This window comes from Acartia tonsa, chromosome 13 (genome assembly GCF_053477335.1).
Source record: "Acartia tonsa isolate MP-2025a chromosome 13, ASM5347733v1, whole genome shotgun sequence".
NCBI classification, from domain to species: Eukaryota; Metazoa; Arthropoda; class Copepoda; order Calanoida; family Acartiidae; genus Acartia; species Acartia tonsa.
The window spans coordinates 9,281,183-9,301,821 of NC_137272.1; the positions used below are offsets into that span (position 1 = coordinate 9,281,183).

Here is a 20,639-nt window from a genome sequence, read left to right on the forward strand (position 1 = left end):
ATGTTAGCCTCAGGACATTTATTTAAGCAAAATATTCCTCAACTGTTAATACATAGGTGGTTTGGAATTTCGTGGATTTTACAAAAAGTGGTTGGTTGATTTTTACAATTTTTAATATTGTTTTTACAATTTTTAAAATGATGTTTTTACAAATTTTAGGTTAGGTTAGATAAGATTATAGGCTAGGGGGCCGAGCGTCCGCTGCTAGGCAGGCCAGGGGGCCGAGCGCTGCGGCCATGACCTTTATTAACAGTGGAGGCTACTTTCCCCGAAGCTACTTTGTCCGAAGCTACTTTGTCCTGAAGCTACTTTGTCCTGAAGCTCCTTTGTCCTGAAGCTACTTTGTCCGAAGTTACTTTGTCCAAGATTCACTTAAACCACTCTCGCATACGTTATACCTGAAGTGTCCCTAGAGGTCTCTAGGGACACTTCCGCTAGTTTTCTATAAAGAAATGCTTCCATTATTCTGTGTGTCATTAATTTCTAGCAAAAAATAATTTATGGTTAGTCTTGCATAGGCAATACGCAGGATTTATGCTATTTTGGGAACGAATCCTGCCTTGTTTAAAAGTTTAAGCTAACGTAAAAAGAACTTGTTTAATATTTTAAACCTGTACATTGTATAATGTGAGTAATGTTAAAGAAAACAGAAATAAGCGGATAAAGAAGAACATTGAAACAAGTACAACTGTGATTTGAGTAATACCTCTTGGGACGGTTGATTACAACGAACCATTCTTTTTTAGTAGGTCCCCAGACATTAATTACTTAGCTTCTGCAGACAATCAACCCTTTGATTGCACGACCTATGTCTGGGCTGGGAGTCTTTATTGCTCATTTGATGCAAATTATGCGTTCTTTTGGTGCTTTCCTTCATAGTACCTGTTGCAATATCCTCTCCTTTATTTTTTAAGAAAAACATTAAATAATGGATTGGGGGGGGGGTGGGGGCTGATGGTATGTTTTCCCTTTTGCCTAACCGAGTGGAGAACCCAACCCCGCAGGACCTAAACCTGTGGTGATCTATAACCTAACCTAACATGACCCAAAGGAAGATAAAAACGAAAAAAGAAAATGGAGGTCAACAAGGGGGTATTGGGCTCAACAAGGTACTTTAAGGGAAAATATATTTTATTTTTAAAATCTGGATATAGAATAAATACGTAGATAATTTTCTGTATTCTTTCTCCATGAAAAAAGTTAAAGTATTCTTAGCTGGTAACATCTTGCTCTAATGCAGATTAACCAGGGAGGGAGGGAGGGAACTTGGGACTATAATTTACATTTTTACTCAAACTTTATATTCACTTCATCTAATTCGTTAGCCAACAAGCTTTGGGAACTTTTATTGAATTTTTATTAGTTGGTTCGAAAAAAGTAGTATTCAAACTAATCAATCACTAATCTTAATCTGCATAAGGGTTAATTTTGTTTATCATCACTAGGCCGCATTATAGACATACAACTTAACCCTCACGGGGTGTCGGTTCGTCACTGATAATTGCTATTGTCGTAAATTTATGCATGTTATACCTTTCCTATCAAATTCAAACTTAGCATGTTGGTTGCTTTAACAATATATTTTAAAAAAGTAATTTGTTGGGCTTTACTTTTTGGATTTTTTATCCTTGGAATTATTAAAATTTTCTTTTTACCTTAAGAAATGTTAAATAGCAAGAAGCATAATACACTTAAAATATTAGTCTTCACTTTAAAAGAATTTTAAAATTCATTTACAAGAATGATAAAAATTTAAATTAAATTTTTCCGTCCAAATTTTTTATTACTTTCCGTGTTCTATTCTTATCCCTTACAGATCGGGCCCCAATTCCCACCTTAATAGATCGGGGGGGAGGGGGGCTCACAGAGCCCCCCCCCCTCTATCTCGGCTCCTGGTACAGATAAAGACGTAAAATTTTTTTTCTGGTGGTTCATGTGTATTTTTAGAGAAAATTACTTTTTCTAGTCATAGCAGTCAAAGCTCCTTAGCCGCTAAATTTTAAAACAGCTGTAGAGCGGCCAATTTTGCAGCTAGGATGACCAAATTTTAGGACGAACTTTTATTTTTCATAACAAAAAAATTACTTTTTCTGATCATCGCCGAAAAACGGCAAATAACGGAAACCGCCATTTGGTGTTGGCTGAAGTCAGGGTACAAAACAATCTACATAATAAATGACATTTAATTTAAAATAAAAGAATCTAATAAATTAATTTAATGATAAAATTTCATTTCTATATCTATTAAAGCTGTTATATTATGGAGTTATTTCATTTTTTACTAATATTAAACGCCTGTCAGGCTGTTTAAAAACATAATTTACGGATGATGCAATTTTTATTTTTAAGGCTCCGCAAGATGAAATGTTGGAGAAGATGCGGGGGATGCTGCAACTGTACGCATCCTCAACAGCTGATCTGATTGCAAAGTATTATGGAACCAGGTTGAATTATCAAAGGTAAAACTTGTGTGGTTTATCTCAAAGTGAATTGAACAACAACAACCCTATTTAAAAAAAAATAAGGGAGGGATGTATTTTTTTTTCACTTTAGGTTAGAATACAGGGATTTTGTGAAAGTCTGCAGGGTTAGGACCCCTTGTTGGAACTAGGCTTAATAAAAACTACCCTTCTCTTGTTTTAAATTTATTTTCAAAAACTTTGGGAGTGGGTGGAGTTATGTACTCGCTAGACGCTTTGAGGGAAAATTTAACATCAAATTGATTTTTGAAAATAGTGTAGTATTTTAAAAGATTTTATTATTATTTTGAATATAATCATCCCTATTTGTTTAGAAGCCTCCAGGTGGACGATTACGCCAACGGTCGGGTAGCTCTCAAAGTTCAGCTACTAAATCAACATTTGAGGGTGGAAATTCTAAATGCAAGTGAACTACGCCCACCAGAAATACATAGAGGTAAAGAATTATTGGGTATAGTCCCTTTCGTAATATTGCACTTTATGGGGCGATTCTTCGTATTTTTAACTGTAGCTTTCATCCTATTTCTAGCCCCTGCGGGGCCAATTACCTAACCCTGTTGGGACAACAACCTAACCCAATATAACCTAACCCAACCTAAAATAACCTATAAAAAGCCATTTTAAAAATACGACGAATCGCCCCTTATAGGGCGATGTTACGAAGGGGACTATTCCCGAATTATTTGTGTAATAAATATTTGCTGTTTGAATTTTTAGTGAAAACTGTAATTTAAGACTATGGACGATAAATTGACATACAGCATACTTAATAAGGATATATAAAAATACTGGTTTAATTATTGGTTGAAAAATTTGGATACTCCTAATTTGTAGCAACCAGTTAAGATTTAATAAAAGTACATGAAGTTTTAAACCAATGAATGTCATTTTTTTTAATCATTGTGTAACAATATTTAAACCTCCCAATGTCCTTTCCCTTCATAGGTGTATACTTAATTCTATTTAAATATGTAAATTATGTTCCCAACTACAAATAAAATCATTCTTGTTTTAAATGTCATTTCTCTTTTATACTAAACTCTCTTTGTTCTCTAGATATATATTATGTTATGGGGTATCAAACCAGCAAAAAAACTGGTTTTAATTTAGCAGATTTTTATGTTAAATTCTGTTTCTATTTACCGCATTTAATCTCAAAGTTTAACAAACAAGTCCACTTATTAGTTGGTTGGTTTAAACTCGAAGTGTCCAAACTTTTCAACTGATAACTTTTTATAATTTAACCTAACCTAAAAAAAAACCTATTAAAAGCCATTTCAAAAATACGACGAATCACCCCTTAAGAGGCGTTGCCATGAAAGAGACTATACCCGAAAAAGGGGATAAATGGATATTAGAATAATCCATTACTCTAATATGACGTCATTCAGGATACTTTGGCCAACAGTTTTTAAATGTATCCTCTTTTATATGCACTCTGCTTATGGACATAATTATTTTTTGAATTATTGTTGCAACATCCTAACTGGATTTTCTAGATAAAATTGTAATGGGGGAATTATAAAACTCCTTGGAGGAAAATTAAATGTTCTAAAGCTAGAGCTTGAGTGAGCTAGAGCTGCCTTTGATAACATTGACAGGAATTAATGTTAGGGTATATCATTAACCAGTGACCGTGGCTCAACACGTAGCACATTCCCTCGTCGTTATGGTGGTGTTAGGTTCGAAAATCGACTTAACACCACGTTATAACTAAAGACGTTAAAAATGGTTAGTAATGCTGGTATGTCAGGTGCGCGACATAGTTAAAGTAGGAGGGAATGCTAGGGTCAAAAAAAGGCACAACGCATAACCAAGCACAGTTAGGACTGCAAGGCAAAGATTGTGCAAACAAAGGTTGTCTAATGGGTGGTACTTAACCTAACACACCAGGTTTTTGAACAGACAAGGAGATATATGTAATGGGGTAAATAACTTGTAGTCATGGGGAGGAAGGGGGAAATACCTGGTACCTAAAGTTTTATGAACATGTTATCTTATTTTCATTGACTCTAAAAAACTTTTATATAATTTTGATTGGTTGCTTTCAAACTAGTTTGTCCAAATTTTTAAACTAATTTGTTTTACAAAGGGGGTAATTTAGTTTATCATCATTGAGGATTATTCAATCTATCGTCCAATGCCTTGACCATACCTAAATGTTTTTTGAAATATTTATCTCCATGTTAGGCAGTAAAGCAGAAAAGATATTTATTTTACTCTTGGATATAGTAATACATACTTGGTTTTTCAAGTAATTTTTGTATCGCAGCGGCGGTTTCCCCTAAAGTACCTAGTTGAGCTCGAACCCTCACAACACAATTTATTCAAAATAAAGTGAGAATTATGTTCTGTAGTTTTTCATGTGTTAGTCTTTGGACTTCTGCTAGTCTTAAGCAACCAATCCATAAATGATAAAAGTACCTAAATTAAACATTTAGTCGTTTCCCGCCAATACTACTGAAGTGGAATATACTTATATCTATTTTGTTTTCCTTTCAAAAAATTGAAATTAAGGGTGGAGGTGTTTTTTAACTCTAGGTCAGATTAGGTTAGGTTGTATTGGGTAGAAGGTAGCCCCAGCGGCGTGCGAAGCACTTTGTCTAGGGAGGGGCATTTTGAAGATTTTTTAATATTTTGCCCCCCCCCCTCTAAATCAAAGTGCCCCGGGGGGGCACTTTGCTTTAGGGGGGGGCATTTTGATTATATATACTAATCTATAATACAAAGTAGAACGATGTCTGTCTGTTTGTTTGTGTGTTTGTCTGTTTGTAGCGAAGGATCTCTCTAACCGCTGAACCGATCGGGTTCTCCTTAACAGGGTAGCTTCTCATAAGTCCCGGGAAGGTTTATAACTATTTTGGGGGAGGGTACCACCACCATATCAGGAGAAATCGCCCCTAGAAAAAAATTACCCCTCTCGAAAAAGAGACTCCAACGAAACATAAACCAATTATTTCTGTAATTAGATATTTTAAATAAAAAAAAACATTCAAAGTGCCACTAGAGGCCTCTAGGGGCGTAGCCGCTAGTTTTAAATAAGGGCGTTTTAAGTGGAGGGATTATTTGATTATGGGCCTTCTAGTCCTTATTCCTTCTTCCCCATCCCTTCCCCCATCCCTATTTCCCGTTTATATCCCCTCTCTCCCCCCCCCCATCTCTTCTCCCCCATCCCTTCTCCCAACCCTGCAATGACCAAAGAGAAGGGAGCTAAAAAGCATCTTCGAAAAAAAAGTACATAATATAATTTAACCTCCCCCCCCCCCCCCACCACAAAACATTTTTTATGGGTGGAAGGGGATGTTATAAAATTTCAGCAGGAAGGATGAATAACCCCATTAAAAAAAAATTTGGGGGGGGAGGAGATAAAAACACTCATTTTAGAAATAATTTACCAAAAATTAACCTAATATGTAAAACTGATTTTAAATATTTCTTTATTGTATGACAACAAGGATGACAACATCTTTAAGTAGCAAAGCACAAAAAATCATTAATAAGAATACAGACAAGTAGATTTAAAGAGCATCTGTTGAAATAAATATATATTTTAGGTAGAAAAAGTCACAAATCCTTTTTCCTGCATATTGTGTGATGACAGTCAAAGTAAATTACATACTGGATGCTCGAGACAGCAAGAAATTTTATTTTTTTTTAATATTATAATTCACAAAAAAATTTATTGTACCATAAAAACCAAAGATATAAAGAACTATGTAAAAAATAAAAAAAAATTACTTGTCCTTTAATCTACAGATATAAAAATCTCTTAGAAATATGGAAAACTTTGGGGTATAGTCTCTTTTGTGGCAACGCCTCTTAAGGGGCATTTCGTTGTATTTTCATAGTAGCTTTTAATAGGTTATTCTAGGTTAAGTTAGGTCAGGTGATTTCCCCGCAGGGTTAGGCAATTGGCCCCGCAGGAGCTATAAATAGGGGAAAAGCTACTGTGAAAATACGACGAAATGCACCTTAAGAGGCAATGTCACAAAAGGGACTATACCCGAAATTTAAAATATACAAAAATAGCCCAAAACTTCCTGAAAAGCAGTCCAATATCCATGAATTTTTAATAGTTAATTATACTCCATAATGATGGAAATGTTAACATTAAGTTTTAACCTTCTATCTTTAATTGCAGTTGAAAAAATCACATTTCCCCCTTAGCATTACGTACTAACAGCCATAGTGAATTATAGAGAACCTAAAAAGTTATATCAACATATCCTACCCTCTTTAAATGGCACTTTAAAACTCTGTTAATTTTTAAGGGTTTTTAATGAAAATTGCCATAAAAAACATGTCTTTTTGTAAGGGTATGTAAACAAAAAAAATTATAAACTTATCCTGAAAATAATATGACATCATATATAGTTATTCATTTAGACAGACATACAGTGTTGAGAAAAAGGCTTAGATAAATATCAACGCTGTTTCTTTTTTATATAAAATAACTTTTTGATTAAATATTTGTTGTTTACAAATGTTTTTATAGAAATAAAAACAAAATATATATGCATGTGATAAGAAGCAGAAACCATTTGGAAGTGCGCGAAGCGCAGTTTTTTTTCTTCAAATATGCAGGGAAGGAGGGGTTTTGGGCTATTTATTACACTAATCCCAAATAATTCATATAAAATTTTCTTATTTGTTGGCTCAACAACTTTGGGGACTTTAATGGAATTTTGATTTGTTGGTTAATATAGTCGAGTTTCCATACATTTCATCCACTAATTGTAATCTTTATAAGGGGTAATTTTGTGTATCATCATTGGGGATGTACAAAATTTCTTTGGTAAAAAGTTTATATTATACCAAATAAAATACTTCCTATTACCTGGTTTGTTATGTTCAGTGAAAAAAGATTATAACCTAATTTCTACAATAATTAAAAAATTTGGTAAGGTTAAATGAATAGTAACTGTATGTTTGGCGCGAAGCGCAAAAATTTTTTTTTTGAGTATTTCTTGATTTTTTTTGGAAACTGGGATAGTTTTGTTTTTTGTAGGGTAGGGGGCAAAAAGGGGCATTTTTGTTGACCAGGGGGGTGCAAAATGGGGCATTTTTCAACATTTAGGGGGGGGCAGGGGGGGCAGGGGGGGCGGTGGCTAGGGGGGGGGGGCAGGGGGGGGCGTTTTGGTCGCTAGGGGGGGGGGGGCGATTGCCCCAAATGCCCCCTTCGGTTCGCACGCCACTGGGTAGCCCCAAAGAGTTATAGAAGAAAGGTAAAGATCCTGTAGAGTTATGGAGCTCTATAGGTTTAGGAAAAATAAGGGGGGGGGGGGGTTAGGGGTGAATAGAAGTGCTTGATAGACACTTAATTTGAAGAAAAGTACCAATTTATATTTATATCCCTTTATCCTTGAATGATACTTGTAAGATAAAGGATAAATTTATTATATTGTACTACACTAATGTAGAATGGTTGTGTCGTACTTTTCATATCAACTAGTGGCTTCACCCCTGGCCACTAGGTGATTTTTCTAACAGGTTTCTCAATCAATTCTATAAAGCATTTCTAAAATGGCTCTGAATCCGGTTGATTTCTATTAGATTGAATCAATTCTGAGCCACATTTAAAATGAAAAAAAACATATTGTATGGCATTGCAGACAATTTTCTACGAAAAATAAAATACATAATTTGTTCAGGTACAATTGGTGCATCCCGAATGAACAAGAAGTTAAGAGCCAGATCTAATATGAATATGTCCAGGTATTCTATATCCGCCAGTTTTCCTTTAAGTGTCTAGTCCAATACAAGACCCCCTCCGGCTCCCCTTATTTAGAAAAGAAAATAATTAAGATAAGAGGAAGGTAATTTTAGGTTTCATTGGGTAGTCACATAGGGTTAGAGCAATACAGGTTCAGGCTTCTACCTGAGAAAAAATACCCTTTTCCCATACTTTCATTTTTTTCTATAATTGAGGCAGAGGGTGTGGAGGGTTTACAGTTATTATCAAAGACAATATTTTAGATACTGATAATAGCTGTAACAGTTTATAATTACTAATCAATTTTAATGTTTTGTTCTTTTCTATTTTAGGTCGCAACGACAGCTAGACTGGGTCAAATCTAAATTTTCAAGTTTAAAGGTGAAATAAATTTCCTTACAACTGGATCTAATAATCTAAAAAAAAGCTTAAGTAGCAGCCGAGTAAATCCGTTTACCAATAAAAAAGCTACCCTATATTTGTTGTTACTTTTAGGTGCAAGTCCAGAGTGCCCAAGTACAACTACATACAGCACAAACTCAAAACCAGGCTGACCCATACATTAGCTTGAGGTAAGTACAACTACACACAGGTCAAACACAAAACCAGGCTTACCCATACATTAGCTTGAGGTAAGTACAACTACACACAGCACAAATTCAAAACCAGGCTGACCTATACAAGAGCTTGAGGTAAGTACAAGTACACACAGCACAAACTCAAAACCAGGCTGATCTATGCATCAGTTTGAGGTAGGTACAACTGCACATAGCCCAGACTCAAAACAAGGCTTAAAAGTTAAGACATGATTATAGAGATCGTTTTCTTTCAATATTTTACATATTGTACTTTAAATCATGAAAATCAAGAAAATATTATATTTGTTCTATCATTACTACACTCTCTAAATTGGACCCAACCGTGGCAGATTTCCCCATGCCACGTTTGAAGTCCATAGGGCTATTCCAAACTGCCCAAATTACAGACAAATTGCGAACAGACAAAGTTAAATATATAGTTGCTTCACTACTGAAGATGTATATTGTTTCAGACTAGTGCCCGAATCTAAATTTACGGATGTGCCCAAGTTACGAACACGCACGCTCAGAGGAACACTGTTCCCTCTGTATGATGAAAAGTTCGACCTAGGTAGGTGTAATAATTATTAAAAGCTGCGCCTCCAAGCATCTATATTTAACAGGGGGTGGTGGGAGAGGAAATATATCTTAAAACATCCAAAGACTTAAAAAATTTAAAATAAATTAGTCTAAAAACGTCTTATGCAGTACCTCTAGTTGCAAGCGGCCAAGCCACTAGCGACAGTTTTAAAGACTAAAAGCTTATCTTACTTTTTTATGGTGTAAAGTAAGATATCAAATTTAAAAATCTATAAAGGTATTTTAATATGAAACCAGTGAAAAATATTTTAAAAACTTATTTGTTCAGTGCTACAGAACGCGAGTGAAAGATGTAAAGATGCCTATCTACAAATATTAGGTATTTTTTATTGTTTCTATTTTTTCAGCTTTATTTTAGATTTTTAACTAATTATTTATATCAAATGATATAAATATTTTGGTATCTTTGTTTCATCTGAAATTTTATTTTACTTGGCTAAGCTAGGCTATATCGGGTGCTGGATAATAAAGGGCCCGCAGGGTTAGGGCCACAAGCAAAGAAAAAAACTATCTCATACTTATTTTCAATCTGTTTCAAGACTATATGTGGGGGTTCAGTGCTCAATATACACTTTAACTGAAATCCCAACTAATCTATCTGTATTATAGTGAAGGACCGTGGTTTGATGGGACAAGGTTTCTTTCTAGGAGAAGCTTTCCTTCCATTACAAGAATTACAGGTAAAAAATTTACTTAAAAATCTCAATTAATATAGGGAGGGGGGGTCGTAGGAGTGGGGAGGGGGTGTGTATAACGTCCTCTCACAGGTTTGTCTATTTTTTTTTGTGTGTATAAGATAGAGGGCTATTACTGACACCCTTTTGTTCTCAATTATGCTTATTTGACCTTGACAAGACATTTGATATTTCATTTCATTAACCCTTACAGATCGGGCCCCTATTCCCACCTTAATAGATCGGGGGGGGGGGGGGGGGGGGGGGGGTCATATTGACCCCCCCCTCTATCTCGGCTCCTGTTACAGTTAGAGACATAAATTTTTTTTCTGGTGGTTCATGTGTATTTTTAGAGAAAATTACTTTTTTCTAGTCATAGCGGTCAGACTGCTCCTTAGCCGCTTTTTAGCGGCCAGCCGCTAAATATTAAAACAGCTGTAGAGCGGCCAATTTTGCAGCTAGAATGACCAAATTTTAGGACGAACTTTTATTTTTCATAACAAAAAAAATACTTTTTCAGATCATCGCCGAAAAACGGCAAATAACGGAAACCGCCATTTTCGGCGGTTACGGCGGTAAAACGGCGGTTGGCGGCGCCAATTAATATTTTTATCTGTTTACTGTTGCTCAAGGATTTACCAAAAAAAATTTTAGGCCTCTAGCTGTAATAGAAGCCATGATATTCATGATATATGTCTGTAGTAAAAGCCGGACAAAAATCGGTCATAAAGTCGGTCAGGGAGCGGTCAAACGGTCATAACACTCAGGGTCATTGATATCTAAGTATTCACCAAAAAAATTTTAGGTTTCTACCTTATAAACAAAAGTCATGATGTAGAAATTAAGATTTATTTAGAATTTTTGGTACTTGCTTACATGTGGTAGACTGGAGCACCGAAAACCCCCCCCCCCGCTTAGTTTTGACAAAAATCAAAAATAAGGGGGGGGTAGTTTTTTAATGTCTGGAAAACGGCAAGGAGGCAAAAAGCACCGCAAGGCAAAGAATTAACCCCCCCCTTAATTTTGAAGAAAATCAAAAATAAGGGGGGGGTAGTTTTTTCACTGTACAACACGCCAGAAAGTTGAGTGAGGTAAATCAAGTAAATCCAGTATACCAGAGGGGAAACCTTATTACAGGGATATTCATGTTTTGGGGCTTAATTTCCTTATTTATTGACTTTGGCCAGTAAAAGGTTTTAATTTTGCGCAAAATTAAAACCTTTTACTGGCCAAAGTCAATAAATAAGGAAATTAAGCCCCAAAACATGAATATCCCTGTAATAAGGTTTCCCCTCTGGTATACTGGATTTTCTTGATTTACCTCACTCAACTTTCTGGCGTGAAAAAACTACCCCCCCCTTATTTTTGATTTTCTTCGAAATTAAGGGGGGGGTTAATTCTTTGCCTTGCTTTGCTTTTTTCCTCCTTGCCGTTTTCCAGACATTAAAAAACTACCCCCCCCTTATTTTTGATTTTTGTCAAAACTAAGCGGGGGGGGGGGTTTTTCGGTGCTCCGGTCTTCACATGTAAGCAAGCACCGAATTTTTTCTAAATTTGGTTCCACCTAACCGACTTTGACCGGACGCCACGACCGACACAGACCAGATATCCTTATAAGATCAACTCTTGCCGACGTATAATTACTAAACTTAAAAAGTCATGAAGTCACAACTCTCTATCTTACCTACAAAAAAAATGACATTGAAAAAACAGAGGGGGGGGGGTCAATATGACCCCCCCCCCCCCGATCTGTAAGGGTTAAAACCCAATATTATTTTTTATTATTAAATTTTGAAATCTTAGGCTTAAGGTTTTTTTTTTCTTTAAAAAACATTCTTTATGCATAAAAATTAACTTTAACCTCTTTTCGGAGTGTCAAGAGGAATATATTTATAGAAAAATTGAAGGATAAAAAGTACATTACTCTCGCAATTTCTTAAGTGAGAATCCCCAACTAATCTAGTATTGCACTAGTCGCCGAAAGGAAAAAGCAGTTTTTTGAAAGGGGCTATCTGAGATTATTACAGATTCTGATATATACATATATAGACTAATGAAAAATGCAAAAAACGAAATCAAAAGCGTTCCTTCTTGGGAGAAAATCCGGGAAAAAGATTTTAGCTATTTTTAACCTAAAATTCACATTGGCAAGCCTGTATAAAAAATATAAACACTTTTTAAACATGTCATTGCTTAGCACCTAGAAGTGGTAGAAAAATGCTACACATACCAATGGAAAGCTCATAATCTCTAGTTTTCATATTGGTATATAACGTTTTTGTACTATTTTTAGTTTTTGAGCTATCCTCTGAAGTATACACAAGTTTTTAAAATGCAGTTTTTTCTTGAGAATTTTAAGTTTGATACTTGTTACACAAACCGTTTTTAGATTATATTACTTAGCACCTAGGAGTTATAATTATTATCAGTTATATAATTATTTTATATAGGTAAAATTTTATATTTTGGGTACTTTCAATTTTAGCTTAATTACAAATTGTCTTTGAAATGTGTACAGTTTGTAGTAAGAACCAAGGAGGGAGGGGGGGGGGAGGGGGAGTTTATACACTTATAGGAAATGAAATTCAGTATAAATTTTTGCCCTGGATGTTTTTGGGCTTGTTGTTAGTTATTAACCTTTTTGTAAAATCTCTTATATGATTAAATCTACCAGTAAAACTTTAAAAATTTAATTTTGGCACTTTTCTTCTAGGGGCTAGTTTAAACACTTTCTTTCTAAGGGATAGTGGGGTGAAACACCCCCCCCCCCCCCATTGTAAACTTATAAGATCCAAGGTGAGAAGGAGAGTTTATACACTTAAAGGCAATGAAATTCAGTATAACATTTTGCTCTGGATGTTTGGGCTTGTTGTTATAGTTATAAAACCTGATCATTGTAAAATCTCTTATATGATTAAACTACCAGTAAAACTTAAGTTTGGCATTTTCCTTCTATGGACTAGTGGGATAAAACTGCTCCAAAACTACTAAAACTTATTTTTAAAAATATTGGGCTGATTTTGTTAATGAATACTTTTTTTCAAATCAATAGATTTCAATTAGGCTTTCAAGGACTAAATATTTTTTTTCATTATGTGAAATAAGCTCAGAACTCATAATATTTGTATTTTGGGGGGTGTTTTACCCCACTAGACACTAGAAGGAAAGTGCCAGAATGAAATCTTTAGTGACTACTTAGTTCAATTATGTGAAAATGTTTACATTAAAAAACTAGCTTGATATTTATAAAAATAATCTCATTATTTACAATTTTAGTGTTTTAGGGGCTTTTTTACCCCAAAAGCCCCTAAAGAAAAGTGCCAAAATTTAATTTTTAAAGCTTTAAAAGTAGATCCAATCTTATAAGAAAAAAATAAAAAAGAATCATTTGATAACTATAACAACAAGTCCAAACAGCCAGGGCAAAATATGATACTGAGATATAATTTTAATGCTTTAGGGGTTGTTTTACCCCACTAGCCCAAGAAGGAAAGTGCCAAAAAAAAATCTTTAGTGGCTACTTATCTTAATTAGGAGAATAAATTCTAAATTAAAAAAAAACATCTTAATATATCTCTAAAAATAAGCTCAAGCCTTAAATTTTAGTGTTTTGGGGGGTGTTATATCCTACTAACCCCAAGAAGGAAAGTGACAAAATGAATAATTATGTAAAAAAAGGTTTACATTAAAAAAATTGGCTTAATATCTCAAAAAATATGCTCAGACCTTAGATTTTAGTGTTTTGGGGGCTTTTTTAACCCACTAGCCCCTGGAAGAAAAGTGCCAAAATTCAATTTTTAAAGTTTTCCTGGTAGATTTAATCATATAAGAGATTTTACAAATAAGGTTAATAACTATAACAACAAGCCCAAAAACATCCAGGGCAAAAATTTATACTGAATTTCATTTCCTATAAGTGTATAAACTCCCCCCCTCCCTCCTTGGTTCTTACTACAAACTATACACATTCCAAAGACAATTTATAATTAAGCTAAAATTGAAAGTACCCAAAATATAAAATTTTACCTATATAAATAATTATATAACTAATAATAATTATAACTTCAAGATGCTAAGTATTATAATCTAAAAAAGGTTTGTGTAACAAGTACAAACTTAAAATTCTCAAGAAAAAACTGCATTTTTAAAACTTGTGTATACTTCAGAGGATAGCTCAAAACTAATAATTATACAAAAACGTTATATACCAATATGAAAACTAGAGGTTATGAGCTTTCCAATGGTATGCGTAGCATTTTTCTACAACTTCTAGGTGCTGAGCAATGCCATTTTTAAAATGTCTGTATACTTTTTGCAGGCTTGCCAATGTGAATTTTAGGTTAAAAATAGCTAAAATCTTTTTCCCGAAGGAACGCTTTTGATTTCGTTTTTTGCATTTTTCATTAGTCTATATATGTTACATATATCAGAATCTGTAATAATCTCAGATAGCCCCTTTCAAAAAACTGCTTTTTCCTTCCGGCGACTAGTGATTGTATATAATCCATAGTATATTGCACTAGGTTTAATCTATAAATACGAAGAAAGTATTATTTTCTAACTATAAGGACTGCGCCCGTTTGCCAGCGGACAAAGTCAGTTATGGAGCAGATATTTAATGCTAACAAATATATATGTATGTATATTTTTCTGGAAGTTTTTTGGTTTAGGTAATCTTCATAAGACATTTTCCAGTAACGTCTGTTTCTTACAAACAGAGGGACTGACATTTCGATATTAAAAATCATAGATTATTTTCAGAACCAATTATATCTATGGATAATAAATCACTAAGAATAAAAAATATATTTTGGATATCCAATGTTATCTGGAATGCATTTTAACCAATTGTTCTAGTTTACAAATTGACAAACATGTTTTTTTGTCTATCCGTCTGTCTGTCTGTTTGTCCTTATGTCTGTTGGTTTGTATTTGTTTGTGTTATTTGCAAGAAAATTGCAAACAATACAATTGCAATATTTGTTTTCTATGTGAATGTGTGTTGGAGCGTTTTTGTAATTTAACAAGAATGACAAGGATCAATAATAGCGAAACACAAAAACAAAAAAGTCAAACAAACTTGCTAACATAGAGTGACATCTTTGAGCATTGATCATACAGAATTTTGTTTAAAAGTCGAATACGTGGTCCTTTGGGAAAATCGTCCTAAGAATCATCATTACAAAAACCAAGCATAAAGGAATATTGTTTTAATATCATAAAATGATTTGATAATAAATATTTTTTAAAATCTGAAACAAGAACACAAGTATAATACAGTTAAATTTACGTTCGAAATATTTAGTTAGGAATCAATAACCTTTACACCATGCAAAACTCCTTGACATTGGCTGTTTATGAATGTATTTTTTGTCATTATTGTTTGTTAACCATTTGTTTGTGTGGGCCATCCATGTTTGGACCAAAGACAAGGATGTAACAAGGATGGTGCCATGATAAAATACCATTTACATTATTATTACCTCTGGAGACTGTTTATAAATATATAGGGCCAGACGTAAAGTAATTACAATCTATATTGCAGACAACCAACACTTTAATTACCCAACCTTTGTCTGGAAGTCATAGCTGTGCATGGTAATGAAGTGTATTTTTTTGAGCCAATGTGTTCCCCTACTCTTACTATTAATGTCGTACAGAGTTGGTACTAGTTTTAACTTTATTTGTAATTTATTTCCTGTGCAATAATTGGTCGAATCAATTCATTACAAGACTATTATGAACAGCAAGCAGACACTCTATCATGTACGCTAATGACGTTGGTCATTATTTGAAAAATAAATCAAAATAATGCACAGGTTGCGCATGATTAGAAATAATGTACATAAAATTGTGTGTGTTTTATGTGTGAGGATTTTTTGTGGGGCTTCTTGTGCTAAAATTAGTGTGCTCCACTTTTTTTGGCCATAAGGAATATTTTAAGAATCCCCCCCTCCCCACATCCTGAAAACGCCCTTGGTCGGAGAAGATGAGAAAGTTGCACAATGCTTATTTGTTCAAACAGTAGGGACCATGAAACTTATTAATATATAGTTGGAAGCATGAATCAACCCTTTTTCTATTATTGTTACTAACTGCTACGAACCAAGAGGCCTATTCAGGCATTTAAGGTAGGAAGAGGGTGGGGGATCAATCATCCTCTTTAACCCCTTGCAGTCGGGCCCCTTGCCGCACCTTAATCGGTCGGGGGGGGGGGGGGCGTTCAACACCCCCCCTTATTATCTCAGTTCCTAATAGAGCTAGAGGGCTAAATTTTTTTGTGCAAGTCCTCTGTTTGATAGTGAATTTCCGTCCTTTTATAAGTCTAAGTCAATTTTTGCTTCCTTCACCCTTTTATTTTACAACCTTTGTTTTTAGGTCTTTTTTTACTAAAAAAATTCAAACGGCTGTAATTTTTTTATTTTTGAAGCGAGAAGATCAATTTTTTTCCAGAAAATGTTTATCTTTATGTAAATTTTACAATAGAAATATCAAAATATAAATTTCAGCGGCCGCAGCTGTACTTGACAGCTACCAGCCGCCGCAGTCGGCGGTCGGCGGAAAAACGGCGGCGGATCTTTATGAAATTTTAAATCGTTATGTAGACATATAAGAAAAGCTTAAATTTAAAATTTGAAGTCTCTAAGCTACAGGAGCCTTTTAAAGATTTCTAGAGACCTGGAGGATCAGGATCTGCAGGATCATACCTGGAACCTGGGTGTGACTTGAACTCCTGTATTTCATATAAGGATGTACTACTAGAGGATATTTTAGTATTTTGGTATGATAAAATGCTTTGTTTTAGTCAAAAAAATATTTTTGCTCTTTACCTGGATGACCCTGCCAGGTTTGCTGGCATCCTGTGCCCGCCAGGATGGAGATATTCGAAAAATTCCAACTCTCAGTTATGTGTCATACCCATACTTAAAAAGTCACGCAGTTTGGGCTCTTTATCTTTCACACACAGAAAATAAGATAGAAAAAAAACGGATGGGGGGCGTTCAACGCCCCCCCCCCCCCGACCGTTAAGGGTTGAATTTTATTTTTAAAATAGAAAGGTTAAAATTTGGTGTAAAATTTCATCGTATCAGTTTCGCAAGCTCTTTAGCTACAGAAAGATAGACATCCTGTTACTTTTACATAAGGATTATGGGAGCTTTAAATTTTAATCATATTTTATTTCTACACAATAAATTCTTAACATGTAATTGAAATCTCAATTCTTTTCCAAGATACCCAAGCTCATTCTAACTTTACCATGGCAAAAAATACTAGTGACTCAATTTGTTTAGACTATTCCCATATAATGTACTATGCCATACGTTACTTGTCACAGGTTAAAGCCTATTTGAGAGTGGGGGATCTTCTGTATTTGTTGAAAATTGTCAGTTTCTGTAAAAGTTGTCGCGAATATAGGTATAAAATTATTTAAAAATATGTTTAGGGTAACAAGGAGGTGGAACTATCCAAGCTCCCCCAGCTACACCTACCATTAACCAGACCTAATGACACAGGTAGTCAATTTGTTGATCTAACAAGAATAATTTTGTCCATAAGAAACACAGAAATAATATGTTACATAAATACAGTCAAAGTTAAATTGCAGAATATAAAAAAATTGTCCTTTGCAAAATTTAAATACTTCCATGGTACTTGATAAAACAGGCTACATTGTAAGTCTACTTTGTATATATGCCTTTCTGCCTGTCCATATGTTCGTGCTTCTTTTTAAATAGTTTTATTGATTAGTTAAGTACACGTTCACTAATCAGTAAACTTGCGAACTTTCACATTATTAGTTCTACACTATACAATATGAAATAATGAGAGTAGGGAATTTTCTTTATGACTAACGGTAAGGCCTTAACCCTGTAGGGCTAACAAGTACCCAATATAAGCTAACCTAACCTTCTCAGGTGATAAATAAACAAACGAAAACCTGCAGATTTTACTTTTTTAAAGATTTTTTGTTGATATTGAAACTATTTTTCAGATTCTGACTTGGTATTGGCCCTAGACTCAAGAATTCACGACAGACAAGCTAGAGAATTTCTCAAGAGGGAAAGAAGAAAAATGTGAAAATGAAATGATAAAAGTCTCTTATATTTGTAGTAGAGCACTCACAACACCCCCCATTCAAACAAAGCAGTAGATTACCTAAATCCTTCGAATGAACATCCAAAACCGCCAAGCATGACCCCCCTCCCCTATCCCTCTTACCTCTAATATTTGACTTTAAATTCATAAATTGATTATGTTTTTTTTATAAATTAATTTTACTTGTAATAAAGAAAATTAATTTTAATATTTTATAAAATCTAGTCTTCCAAGTGATATTAATTTATACAAATATGTAATCTCAAAAACCAAAATTCATAAATTAAAATTTGCCCTTTTTTTCAATTTTTAATTTTGCAATTAATTTGAAAAATCACTCATGTTTAAAGCATTATGTGTTGGAAATAATTGTAAATTACACTGGTACCCAAAGTTTTAAAAACACTATCTCTCATTTGAAGGTTTAAAATCTTATGATACTCTACAAACTTTACAACCGATAATTTTATTCTATAGTAATTTAGGATTTATAAAAATTTATCGCGACAAGTGTCTTCATTCATTTTTTTGAAAGAAACTTTGAACCTTAAATTAATTTTAATTATTTAAATTGCTGGTTACATTTAATGCCTGCCTTTTTCTCTTTATTTTATCTTTTAATACTTTTTTTCATAATTCTTTATTTTATGGATTTATTTCAATTATAAAATACAATTTATATTTTACCCTAGTTATATATTGAATTTAAATTTAGTTATAAAATAGGTATTATAACCAATTACGTAGATTTTTACTTTATTTTAGAGTTTACATCATATTATCTTTTGTTTAAACTTTGTATAATCAAAAAATTCTGTTAATTTGTACCAAATATAAAAATAATTCACTCTTATCTGCAACTTGCGCTCGAAAAGTATGAAAAATCTTCATTGGGACACACAATATAAAAGTGCCGTCTGAAAAATATGGTTGAACTAATCTTAAGAGTTACCTGAACCCGCTACCGTGGTTCAACACGTAGCGCATCCATTAGTCGTCGGGAAGGTGATAGGCTCTTACTTCAACTAGGTGCTTGACAAAAATAGTTAGAGTAGGAGGAATGCCTTGGCCCATAATAGAGGCAACTCATTACCATGCACAGTAGGGACTTTTCAGACAAAGGTAGTGAAATCAAAGGGTTGGTTGTCTATAGGGTAAATGGGTCTGCCAGTATGGATTGATCCAATTTTTTTTTCTCACTACTAGTTGTATACTTTTACCATTTGAAAAGTCAGAAATGTATTAATAGCTACATCTAGTGAATTAAAACTGATTTAACAGTTTCGAACTTTTCTTGGGAGGCGTCGCTAACTTGCGGATTTTATTTACTAAGTATATTTGCGATTACTTTTATTTAATGAAATCTTCCAATTTTTAACATTTACAAAACAGCCTGCTTTATTGCATCAAGATCCATGACAGATCTATATAGGAAATAAACGTCTATAAATGAGCTCGAGTCTTCCAATGGTAAAGTGTTTAAAACTCATAGTGCTCCAATAATCCTCATTAAACTCTCATTGACCAAAGCGATAAGACCTTTATCCTGTTTGTTTATGGAATGAATTAAGTTTTTCACTTCATGTAGATATTTGAATTACATTGAAGTATCTAATCCTTATTTCATAAATAAAAAATATACGTTCATAATAGAGTAAATCTAAGAAAACTGTATTTTAAAAGAATTCGATTGTGGCGACACTTTCTTTGTGTTAAAATATCAAAACTAAAATTTTAATCATATTAACCCTTTGGTGATGGTAATGTGAAAAAAATATAATTGAAAAAATCTTTTTAAAATCATTTAAATTAATAAATATTTACTTCTTTCTTTTAGATAGTAATGGCGGGGGAGGAAAATTGATTTATTGAGAAATAGATAAATAGATATGTACTTATAGAAAACTAGCCAATAGCGATATAGTTATATTGAGCCAACTCTAGTAGTAAAATACCAAATACATCTGTTCCAACCTACAGATTTTTGATACTTTTTAAGCTTGTGTTTAGGGTAGTAGTGAATATTTTAAAAATTTACCATTATTCTTATTATTATAGAAAACCTTTTGTTTCTCATTTGTCAAAAATTCAGAAATATATAAAATCTTTATCAAAAATAGTTTTTATTTTTATTTTTAGGTAAGATAAAATATTGTTAATTAGTTAATCCTGATGGACGAGAATGGGGAATGTCTTAGATAAAAGAATAGAAAAAAGAGAGGAGTGTGGGTTGTTTGTTTGTTTATACTTTGGGTCAGGTTAGTTTAGGTTATATTGGGAACTGGATATTCTTTCAGCTTTAAGGCACAGAAGGTATTAGGGAAACCTGTAGAACTTAGGTAATATCCCCCTACCTTATTCTAAATTTTTATCAAAAATAAAGGGAGCGGTTCAGTGCACAATAGGCCCTTTCAGGGAAAGCACCATTATCCATATATAAATCTTTGTAAATGTAAATAGAATTAATGTTTCAGGATTCTTTCTAAGAACCTTAAAT

At 33.6% G+C, this 20,639-nt stretch overlaps 1 protein-coding gene across 1 annotated transcript in view; it reads left to right on the forward strand.

The window, feature by feature from the left end:
* The window catches only part of LOC145335507 (protein unc-13 homolog 4B-like), a 122,719-nt gene extending 102,460 nt beyond the window's left edge, over positions 1–20,259 (forward strand). Inside the window, exons 38-47 of the mRNA XM_080181288.1 lie at positions 2,350–2,459; positions 2,795–2,916; positions 8,132–8,195; positions 8,526–8,574; positions 8,689–8,765; positions 9,245–9,342; positions 9,640–9,690; positions 9,981–10,051; positions 17,490–17,559; positions 18,039–20,259. Coding sequence (XP_080037414.1) covers positions 2,350–2,459; positions 2,795–2,916; positions 8,132–8,195; positions 8,526–8,574; positions 8,689–8,765; positions 9,245–9,342; positions 9,640–9,690; positions 9,981–10,051; positions 17,490–17,559; positions 18,039–18,124 — 798 coding nt within the window. The 3' untranslated portion in view covers positions 18,125–20,259. The remainder of the gene's footprint in view (positions 1–2,349; positions 2,460–2,794; positions 2,917–8,131; positions 8,196–8,525; positions 8,575–8,688; positions 8,766–9,244; positions 9,343–9,639; positions 9,691–9,980; positions 10,052–17,489; positions 17,560–18,038) is intronic.
* The last annotated feature ends 380 nt before the right edge of the window (positions 20,260–20,639 follow it).